The 11,613-nt window shown below is 48.2% G+C and overlaps 1 protein-coding gene across 1 annotated transcript in view; it reads left to right on the top strand.

Moving 5' to 3' along the window:
• The window catches only part of GPR83 (G protein-coupled receptor 83), a 13,357-nt gene extending 2,360 nt beyond the window's left edge, over positions 1-10,997 (top strand). Inside the window, exons 2-4 of the mRNA XM_019657117.1 lie at positions 3,345-3,470; positions 5,698-5,831; positions 8,173-10,997. Of these exons, the coding sequence (XP_019512662.1) occupies positions 3,345-3,470; positions 5,698-5,831; positions 8,173-8,797 (885 nt within the window). The 3' untranslated portion in view covers positions 8,798-10,997. The remainder of the gene's footprint in view (positions 1-3,344; positions 3,471-5,697; positions 5,832-8,172) is intronic.
• The last annotated feature ends 616 nt before the right edge of the window (positions 10,998-11,613 follow it).

The following is an 11,613-nucleotide window of genomic DNA, read 5'->3' as shown; positions in this document are numbered from 1 at the left end:
TTATTGAACTCAAGTTTTATTCATCATAAAATTCATACAACTCCTCATCACTGTCAAAACTCCCAACCATTAGCTTGTCCTCATCTGTGTCTGATGATGAATCACTGTCTTCATATATTGCCTTGTCCTCAGCGGGAAATGCAGGTAAAAAAAACTACAACCACTGTATAAGACGTACCCAGTGTTTAGACCCCAATTTTTTTTAAAAAGGGTATGTATTCTACATGGGGAAATACGGTACATTCTCTCTCTTGTCCTCACTTATGAGAACATTACTCACATTTTGCAGATGAGGAAATTAAGGCACAGAGATATTTAATCCCTTGTCCAAGGTCATTTGGCTAGTAATTAGCAGAGCCGGATGAGTATTATTTCCCCTGACTCAAGCCCAGAGGTCTGTTCACTAAGCTACCCAACCCGGGAGTGGGAGCAAGGGGCACTTTGGACCATTTTAAGCTTCCACTACTCCAAACTATGGACTTTTTCTGTTCTCATCTCAGTCTATGTCTAAAGGATTCCTAGCCACTCAGGACTCTCAGAGCACTCACCGATGACAAAGCGGCTTCCAAATACGCCCTCTCTCCCCCCTCACCACACACATAAACACTCTCCCCCTTGCTGCCTTGAAGCACAAGAGAGTGCATCTCTCACTCCTCTTTACTCCCCCACCCCCCAGCTTCTACCCTGACAATCTACAATGCTGGAGTTGGGCCAGGCCGCCCAGGATGGAAACTGAAGGGTCCCTGGGCATGGCCGTGTGCTGCTGCCCAGAGTAGGATGCACACTAGATCTGCAGCAGACTCATGGGTACCTGGGGGAGGAAGCCACGGACCCCAGGTGAGAGCTGACAACCCCTGCCCCAGAGGCTCTCCTTTGAGGGAGGGGATGTTAAGGTCCTGAGAACCCAGCACCCCTTCCAGGTGGATCCAAAGCAGCTTGGCCTTCAACCTGACCCATGGAACTGCTGCAATTTAAGCTCCTGTCAGAGCTTCCAAGGTGCTGACAACCAGGGAGAGTGAAGGGGTTGGGGGGGGGTCTTCTAAGGCTGGTTGGTGACTATATCTTTTTCCCCTGGTCTCTTTACACACTGCATCAGCATAAAGTCCAGCTCTGGTCATTGGGAGAAAAGTGAATAATTACTTACAGTTCCCATGGCAGAGACATACACTGAGTGTGGTGGATCCCCAAGGAGGGAGTCATTCATTCTGACCTGCCAGAGTCCCTGGAGAGGGTCAAAGGAGACCCACCAGTGACCTAACAAAGAATGTGACATTTCAAAGGGGTCAGGATGCGTAGGAATTTCCCAGGTCGTGGTGAATGCTCAGTGCAGACAGAGGGACCTGGGAAAACAAAGACAAGGGGCATCAGAGCTCATGGTGCGTTGAGTGAGCATCAGTGGCTCAGTGTAGCTGGAGCAGTGGAGGCAGGAAGCACAGTGGAGAGGCCGGCAGGGCGTGGGAGAAGCAGAGGTGAGTCCCACGGAAAGGCTGGGGCCACGTTATGAATGGATCTGGATACTCATAAGGCAGCTGGCTCTGTCCTTGGGGCCATGATGATTCTAAGCCGGAAGGTGACAAAATGGTTAAGAAAAATACTGTCAGCAGTGTCAAGGCTGAGTTACAAGGGGACCACACTGGAGGACAAGGATAGCAATCAGCAGGCTGTAGTGGTCCCGGTGAGAGATGATGGGACATTCCACTAGGGCCATGGCCGTGGGACTGGAGGAGAGGGAACGGGTTGAAAACCATTTAGAGGTAGCAGTGTCTGGCTTTGGTAATCCCTCGAATATGGGAGGTGAGAAGTAGGCGTCGCTAAAGACTGCCAGCTCTGTAATGTTACTGGGCTGCTCAGAAGCCTCTTGGGGCTCCTCCCCGCTTATTGCAAACAGAGTGAAGGCCATGGTCTGCGGTCCCAGGTTCACCATCTTGACTTTTCCACAATCCAGCTAAACTATTCCACTCCTTGTTCCCCAAACAGGTCCTGAGATTTCTGACCCGGTGCCACGTATGTTCAAGTACACGTACAAATCTTGCCTGTTCTTTAAAGCTCATCTCAAATGTCTAATGTGTTATAATAATGGTAGTTAGCTGTGTTAAGTACTCGCTATAGACTAGGCATTATTGTACCTACTTTAATTGTGGAATCTCCTATTTAATTTTCATAACAACTATGTGAAAAGGGATAGCCCCATCTTACAGATGAGTAAAGTGAGGCTCATACGGCCTAAATGCTTTGCTCGAAGTGACAGCTTTAAGTGGCAAATACTCTGCTGTAAAACCACTGCACAGTATTTTTTCTGTCAGGCTGACTTACTATATTTTTCTCTATCATCATCATTCATTCTCTCTCTCTCTCTCTCTCTCTCTCTCTCTCTGCCTTTGCCCATTCTCTCTCCACCTGGTGGCCCCAGTACCCTTTGTCTGGACTTTCTGTAGGACATTGAATACTTGCTGCCTTGTATTTAAGATACCTGAGTCCTCCTCTGCCCCGACTGGAAGCTTCTTGATCAGAGTCAGTGCCTGAACCCTCTCGGGTATGGGACATTACTCACAGGAGCTGCTCAAGCACTGATTGAGTGAACAAATAACCCTGGGATGTAGCCTAGGCCTGGTCCTAAAGCTCCACACTGTCCTGAGAGCTCACCTTCTCCCCCCCTGCATCTCCCACCCCTGCCCCTATCCACGCCTCTCCAGGCCCCTGGGTCTCCGTTCCAAACTACATATTGCAAGGCCTGCTTATCCAACATTCGTGAACACAGCCCACATGCTATGTTGTGACTTTTCAGATGTGTGTCCCCCATTATCCTGAGCTAACATGGGCCAAGAATTAATTTTATTATTACCATAAAAATAGCTACTATTTATTTCTAGTAATATCTTTCTAGAAATCTGCCAGACATTGTGTCCCACCCTTTATAGGCTTTTAAAACCTTAATCCTTACAATAAGCCTGCAAGGTAGAGATTTTCAAGCTTTTTTATTTTTATTTTTTTTTGCAAATGAGGAAACAGTTTCAGAGAGGTTATATACCTGGCCCAAGGTTGCACAGCTAGAAACTAGTATAGGTGGAAAGTCCAACTCCAAAGCCCATGTCCTTTCCATGCTCTCCTGGCACCTAACAGAACCTGGCTCCAGTAGCATGATCATGGCTTGTTGAATTGAATGATTGAAATGAGTCATGCTAGAGAAAATCACCTGTGACCCCCCAGTACAGCAGTGAAGAGTGGAAGAAGGGAGGGGCTGGAAGACGCCCTCCGGGGGATGTTCCTCAGAGACCATGGGGGTTGGGGCGTGGGGGTGTCAGGGTCAAAGCCTGTTCATCTCTTGACTGTGGGCTCGTTTCCAGGTCCGCTTTGTGAACAGCACGTGGGTGTTCGGGAAAGGCATGTGCCACATCAGCCGCTTCGCCCAGTACTGCTCCCTGCATGTCTCAGCACTGACACTGACAGCCATTGCTGTAGACCGCCACCAGGTGAGGGTACCTACACCCAACGCCCTGTCCTTCCCTCTCTGGCTTTGTTTTCCAGACGTTTGTGGGGGCCCTCACGACAGTGTTTTAGCCCATTTTTCAATGAACGTACTTGTCTTCCTATTGAGAAGTATAGATTGTATATGAAACCCTTTGTGCTAGGTGCTACAAAAAATTATTCCAGTTTGTTGTCCCAAAGAAGACTCACTGCTAGCTAGTGTTTTGTGTCTCAGAAACTAATGAGCTTGTTTTAGGGATAGAAAAGCAGACCTGGAAAAATCACAGATGAAAAAAGAGTGGCAAATAATTACAAGTCGGAGATAAGGCTCCTGACTGGGGGATGGGTCTTCTCTGGCCCAAGCTGTTGAGGAGGAAAACAAGTCAGGGCGTCCAAGTGGCAGGAGCAGGCACTGGGGTGGGGCATGAAGGCTCTGTTCACTGTCCTGCCCCATTGGACACACATGGGTGGATGCAGTGAAGGGAACTGAAGGGGACATGAGGGTGTCCATCCTGGAGAAGGACGTCTCCGTGGCAGGCAACTCATACGTGGTAACTCAGTGAATCCATGTTGGATACTTGGGTCTGTGTGGAATCGAGCTCAGAAAAGTGCATTCATAGCTTCCTCAAGATCACATGCCTGGCGAATGATGGAGCTAGGATTAGGATAGAGGCCCGTCTGGCTCCAAGCCCGTGCTCTGATCACTAGTCCACCCTGCTCTGAGAAGACTCAAGGGCACCTATAAGGTCAATATTATAAGAACCACTGGGATAGAGATAGAATTTATTGAGTAGCTCCAAGGGGTGCAACAAGGATTAAGGGATAGGAGGACTCAAAGATGCAAATTCAAAGATGCAGCTCAGTATGAGGAAGAATTTTCTAATAGAAGTGTCGTAAGGTACATACAGCTGCCTGGAGAGGTAATGAGTTTCTTGTCACCAGCCATATTTAAGCAAGGTCTGGTGGGGATGGTTAGAGGAGATTCATGCATCGGATAGGGAATTGGACTTGGCAAACTCTGAAATCTCTTTATCCCTGAAATGCCATCATTTTGGAATTTATGTTGCAGATGCTTTGGCACAAAGTGTGAAAACGTTGCACACAGGTATTTCCTGCCCGTTCTTCCTTTTCTCCCCTAATTCAGCAAGAGGGACTCTGGATTACCCTTGCTGACCTGTGCTTACCCCCACTTAACACAGCTGACTGCGAGCTGACCCTTGGGCCAAAGGTGGGACTGAGGAACAGGGTAGAAATCTTGCCCACATTGACCGTGCTGCTGTGACATACACCTGAAGCCAGAAGAATTTAAGTGGCATCTGGAGCCTGTGACTCAGGCTCCCTTCAGCAACCTGAACAACGAAGGAGCTTGAGGGACAAAGATGGCCAAGAATGTGCTGGTCAGCCTTCTAAAGCCCAGTCACGTCCTTCTGTAAAACCTTGAAAAATGAGGAGAAAAACTTGGAGGTTCACAGCCAGAGCATCCAGTGTCACGGGATGGTGTCCTGAGGAGGTGGCAACTCGTTACGTCTCCCCCGACCCTGGACTCACCTATCCCAAACTGCCTTTTTCAAGAGATAATGATTCTGATCTTAAAATGAGGATGCTGTTAAAGTCCTAAGTCTTTATTTAAACCTTTTGAGGAGAACCAATTGGCTTACAGTAGCAATTCGGCCCGAAGCCCAGAACACTGGCTTTATTATGTAGGTATGGGGAAGCCAGGCCCCACTACAACTTTAGTAATGGCTTTCATAAACTGTGTTGTGAACCCCCAAAACATGAACACAGCTTCCCGTGATACATGGTGTATCTCCATGTCTGTCTCCCTCAGACCCTCTCGGAATCCTTTGTATCTTAAGCGTTTGAGACTCATGGGAGCCAGGATCAGATCCTGCGCTGGCCATGGCTCATTTCTCTTGCCAGCGCTGCTGTGGGGCTGTGGGTGTCCTGAAAGCACACCTCCTCCGTCACCCCTCCCGTTCTCCTGCTGTACCCTGGTCCTGCCGTGTATGACCTGCAAGTGGCATTTGAACTGCCTGGAGTCTCTGGGTCCACAAGACACCCCTTCTCTACCCCTGAGGGTGGTCTTGGGGTTGGTGCAGCTCAGTGCTTGACTTTATAAATAGGACCTACCTACCTGTCGTATTGTGATGAGTGAGCTGTGTCAGCTGGATTCCTCATTTGCTTCAAAACGTCCTCATTCAGCCAGTAATGCAACGTTTGCTTGTTTTCCAGGTCATTATGCATCCTTTGAAGCCCAGGATCTCCATCACAAAAGGTGTCATCTACATCGCAGTCATCTGGGTCATGGCTACCTTCTTTTCACTCCCACACGCTATCTGCCAGAAATTATTTACCTTCAAATACAGGTGAGATTAACTGGGAGGGAGCAGCCTGGGGACCCAGAGGACCCTGACAGGGAGGAACGTGAGCTCCCTGAATCTCCGAATTCGCGGCACCTGCCTCGTGGAGCCATTCTCCACCTCTCTCATCCTGTTGCTTCCAGGCGAGTGCCTGTCCTCTGCATTTCCTCTCTTTTTTCTCATCTTTCCTTTTCAAAAACTTCAGCTCCCTCCTTAGCCTCTGTCTAGTTTGTCTGCAAGATCCAGGCAGTATTGATTAGTAACTGTGGGCATGTACTCTCACAGACTGAGATTTGAAATCACCCAGGCCCTGTTGAAAATGGCGTTTAAATTCTCTTGCACAACCTGCACACAAAACATGTATGTATCTATGTGTCTGAGGCTGGGTGCTCTGCCTCCCTCCACCTCCCATTCAGGCCTCTTTGTCATACAGCTCACAGGATGACAAGTTCTTTCAAAGCACTCAGCTGTCTCGTTTTTTGTTTTTTTTTTAAATGTCAGCAGCCCTGTGTGCTAGTGGTTTATAAGGGTGATCTCCCCCAGCAGACTGTAAGGCCGGGGAGAGCTGGCCCCATTTCTGACTTTGCTACCTTGGTGTTCCTAACGCCTAACTTACTGTCTCCACATAAAAAGCCCTCCATTCATATTTACTGACTGAATTAATAAATGAGCTTGGAATGATTTCCATCAGTTCATAGTTGTTTTAGATGAAGTTCCTTAGAGATAGACCCTGAGCGAAAGGAAGGTACATGTGCCCATGGTTTTTAAAGAAAGCACTCCCAGGAGTAATGGGTAAGGGACCAAATTGGTAACAGAGTTTGCCAGCCTTGAGGCAACTGGACCTGGCTTTCATATTCCAGGCCTCCGGGGGAAACTCCCAGCCACTTCTGGCTCTTAGTGAATCAGTAGAAAGTGCCTTCAGCAGCCCTAGCGTAGTCCTAAGCACCTAGAAGATCACAGGTGCCCCCTATTTCTTTCAGGGCGGGCAGAAGCTGGGGGCCTGGCACTCCAGACCGTAAAAAGGATCAGAGGGGATCTGGGGGTGCCCTGCTAGTGTGTCCTGCAGTAGCCATGTGCTCCTCACCTGAAACAAACACTTAAACCCACTCCTGTGACATAAGCAGCATCAAGAGAAAAAGCTCTGAAAGCCAATTTCAACTAAAAGCTCTGAAAGCTGATACCGGAATGAATCACATACCCGAACCCCACAGCTCTCAGACTCCCCATCTGCCTTCACATATGGAGGGCTATTTTTTTTTTCTCCTAACAAAAGCAGAGAGTTCTCTCATTCGCTCACTAGCGATGACCACCAGCACGTATCATGAGAGCGACAAACCACATAATATGATGAGAAAACTCATTTTGGGTTCCTGCCTGGGGATTTTACAGTCTGACACCCCTGCTCACACTGAGTCTGGACATTTATATAAGGACCCAAGTTTAAGATTACTGTGACAAGTCCCTGCCTTGCATTTCCTGGGGGCATCTTTTAAAATGACCCCTCTGAGTTGAGCCCGTGAGAAATTAGTAATTACCATCTCAACCACCTTATAAGTAATACGTGTCCCCTGCTCGCTCCTGGCCTGGGATGTTGGGCTGCCTTTCCCCGCCTTATTACACCCCTGTTCTGGGATTTGATAGTAATGAACCTCGTGACCCTGCTTCCTTTATGTGAATGTATTGAACCTTCCCCAGGGGTTTTCACTTCCCCACAGTGGGAGCTTGGACACTCCCTCCGGCCAGGTGTGAGTGGCCTGCACGTCCTCACTCAGCAGGTTGTAATCTGCATATTCTTAGGTTAACACACCAACTCTGGGTTTTCCAACACACATGGATATCCCTGAAAAGCTTCAAGAGGACTGGGTATGTTGCATGGAAAATAAATACCTGTTATATGAATGGCTGAAGTCATGTCTTTGCACTGCTCTTTGGTTCCTCTCTGGAATGGGAATAGGTAGTATGGTGGGAATTCCAGATGTTCCTGAATACATGGTGCTCCCAGGATGTGTTGGTTATAAGACGAGGAACACCAGTGTTCATTCATTGAACAGATAATTTGTTGAGTCTGTGTTATGGGCTAGGAATAATACAAGGTGAAGAGGACACAGAGAGATCCCGGTGAATTCCTTATCATTATAGAACTAGCCTAGTGGGAGAGCCAGCAACATAATCAGATCATTAGGCTGCAGCATCGGAAGTGCTGGTACCAGGACGAGGTACCAGGAACCCAGTGGAGGGAGAGGCCGGTGCTTGTTGGGAAGAAGCCTTTCCAGATCACCGGCACAGCCTCCTTCTCCCTGTCTCTGTGTTTCCGTCTCTCTCTGTTTTTCTCTCCTCGTGCCCCAAGTGAGGACATTGTCCGCTCACTGTGCCTGCCAGACTTCCCTGAGCCAGCTGACCTGTTCTGGAAGTACCTGGACTTGGCCACCTTCATCCTGCTTTACATCCTGCCTCTCCTCATTATCTCTGTGGCCTACGCCCGTGTGGCCAAAAAGCTGTGGCTGTGCAACACAATTGGTGATGTGACCACGGAGCAGTACCTGGCCCTACGGCGCAAGAAGAAGACGACCATCAAGATGCTGATGCTGGTGGTGGTCCTCTTTGCCCTCTGCTGGTTCCCCCTCAACTGCTACGTCCTCCTCCTGTCCAGCAAGGTCATCCGCACCAACAATGCCCTCTACTTTGCCTTCCATTGGTTTGCCATGAGCAGCACTTGCTACAACCCCTTTATCTACTGCTGGCTTAATGAGAACTTCAGGGTGGAGCTGAAGGCGTTACTGAGCATGTGCCAAAGGCCACCCAAGCCTCAGGAGGAGCGGCCATCCTCCCCAGTCCCCTCCTTCAGGGTGGCGTGGACAGAGAAGGGCCATGGCAGGAGGGCTCCACTAGCCAACCCCCTCCTGCCTTCCTCCCAGCTCCAGTCTGGGAAGACAGACCTTTCGTCTGTGGAGCCCATTGTGGCGATGAGTTAGAGGAGGCTGGGTAGAGGCAGGGGGAGGGCTGTGTCTGCAGCTGAGGTTGGGAGAGGGCCTGAGGACAGAGCCTGGAAAAGAGCCTGTCCCTCATACATGACCTTCACCATGCTGGAAATAAGTTCCTGCAGAGGCTGTAAGACTCTTGAGTTCCTAGGAATCTGCCCAGCCTTCTAGCCACGTTTCATGTGAAAACTAAAAGGCACCTACCAACTAGACACATGTTTATGAATTCCTGTCTAAGAAATGCTGTGAGGCACATCACCCTGGTTCCCTGAGCCAGAGACCAAGACGGCTTCAGCCCAGATGGGGGCTGAGTCAGTAAATTGCCTCAAACTGTCAGGCAGCTGCCTTACCTACCAGTCTCCCTACCTCTGAGCCTTCATAAAGGACACCTGAGTCATACAGTGGGCGTGGCTAACCCAGCTGCACGGAGCTCTGCTTGAGTGGAGGGTTAGCGAGCCAGAGCAGACACGGATGTTTTTATGCCTCGCTTTAAAAGTCATTGGACCAGGATGAATCACAATTCTGTGGTGGCCTGCCCTGATATATGACAAGAGAGGACCAATTTGGCTCCTTAAAACAGAGAAAAATTATTGTTAAAACTTTGGAAAATTCAGAAAAGCACAAAGAGGGAAATAAAAATCACCCCCTTCTCCCACCAGCTTGTAATGAGTTCTGTTGACATGCTGTGGATTTATTTGGAACGTGTGTGTGTGTGTGTGTGTGTGTGTGTGTGTACTTGTGTGTGTACGTGCACTTTTCATTTCATTCTGAATTATACTTTTCCATGTAGCGATAAGCAAGAAACGGGCATAGCCGAGAACTTCTGAGCCCCTCTCCCAGGTATAGTGTCCACTAGAGGCGCGAGAAGAAGTGTGGGAGAGGAACCCAGGGAGCAGGCTGTCACAGAGCTGACACATGGCCTTCCTCTTGCTGTCAGCGGTGGGAAGGGCCTGGCTCAAGTACCTCTCCTGAGATGGCAGCCTTCGTGATGATCCAGGAACAAAACTCATCCAAGAGGCATAATTCCTTTTTTTCCTGCAATCACACAGAACAAGAGGTGGTAAAACACTGCCTTGCTTTCACAGGCGATGAGAGAGCAAGGCTTTCCAGCATGCTGGAAATCATTGTGTTTAGACACCTCACCCTCTCAAGTTGTCTAGACAGGCCATTCTCTGTGTTGTCTGAATAAGAAGGCTGTTTCATTGTCGGCATCACCCTGGTGGCTCCCGTGTCACTTACAGAAGCCTGTGGCATCATGGTAGTCCTTAAGGACTCAGCTTGCCAGAGAAATCTCATTCCAGAGACTGAGCGTTTTCATCACCTTCCATCTGGTCCTGAGTGACTCATTGTGTCACCCAGAAGAAAGACACATCAGGCAGACTAGAGCTTAACTCACCAGCCGTAAACAATTACCACTCTCACGTTGGTTTTAGGTTTCTTTCTAGCACCAGATAGATCCTGAAAGTGAAGAATGAATATGGAGCTGAGTGGAAAACTGAGGTTCGGGGAAAAGGGGTTTGTCCAAGGTTCTCTTAGATCTCTTGGCTGTTAATTGAGACAAACTTAGCCATATCATTTGCTTCCCTATAATGAACTATGGGCTTTTATTATACAATTCTCTCAATGAGGATGTTTGAAAATTTTCAAGATGTAAAGTTTGAAAAATCATCATCTGAATGGTGGGTAAAAAACTGATTTTCATGGGCCAGAGAGAAACTTCTGAGCCCATAGGGATCTCCAGATGGATTTTTCTGGCCAAGTGGCTCCCATGTCTGTGCCTATTGTCCTCGTGGTGTTGAGAAGTAGCTAATGGTTTCATCTTAAGGCTGCCGTAGAAATTCTATGAACCAGAAAGAGAAAGGCAGCAGGGCTACAGAAGGTTTTTCTTGCTCTAGAATCACGGGGAAAGCTTCACTTTGTCCCTCTGTGGGGACATCTAAAAATACTGCTGAGTCACAGCAAAGGCTTTCTCTGGGACAGACCCACTGATGGCCCATTAGGTCTGTGTCTCCCCCTAGTACCTTGTCTGCTCCCCCCAACCCCCCAACCCCCCTGCCTCATGTTGCTTCAGAGCAAACAGTGATTTATATTTGTGAATGTGAAATTTGTAAAACTTGAGTCTTCCCAATGTGCTGTAATGAGTTCTTTATTGTAAATTGCTCCAGTCTCAATAAAATAATTTTGGGTGCCTGGACTGTGCTTCTTGGACTTGTGACTAGGCCACAGTTGATAACCTTTTATATGGAGATCGACATGGATTAGATGAAGAGAGGGTGGAGATCACCTGCCCACACACCTGCATTTTACAGCTCAGGAAGTACAAACATTGAGAGGGTAGACAGCCAGTTGAAAACCTCTGACTCCTGGTCTAGTGCTTGGGTTGGCAGACTGTGGCTCATGAGCCACATGTGGCTCTTTGGGTATGTTCTGTCTCAAAAGTTTGCCAACCCCTGGAAGAGCCAATCCTGTCCCTCACAACAATTTAAAAATTATTTGAGAGCCATAAATATATTTTTACATATAAGGAAAATTTAAAGTAATATTATAAATGAAACTATGATAGTTTTATTTTCATTTTCGATTTTATTGGGTTGTCGGAAAAGTCATGATGCATTTTTGCAACAAAAAACATAGAAAAAAATGTCATGACTTTTTCGACAACCCAATATGTTCGAGCCACCTGTATGTACTCAAAGAGCCGCATGTGGCTCACGAGCCGCAGTTTGCCGACCCCTGGTGGCTCTTCCGTCTCAAAAATTTGCCGACCCCTGGTCTAGTGCTTCTGCTCAGCCAGCTACCAAGTTCCCTCT

This window comes from Hipposideros armiger, unplaced genomic scaffold (assembly GCF_001890085.2).
Source record: "Hipposideros armiger isolate ML-2016 unplaced genomic scaffold, ASM189008v1 scaffold_274, whole genome shotgun sequence".
Classification (NCBI taxonomy): domain Eukaryota; kingdom Metazoa; phylum Chordata; class Mammalia; order Chiroptera; family Hipposideridae; genus Hipposideros; species Hipposideros armiger.
The sequence above is the reverse complement of the archived record's forward strand: the minus strand, read 5'-3'. Positions and strand labels throughout refer to the sequence as shown.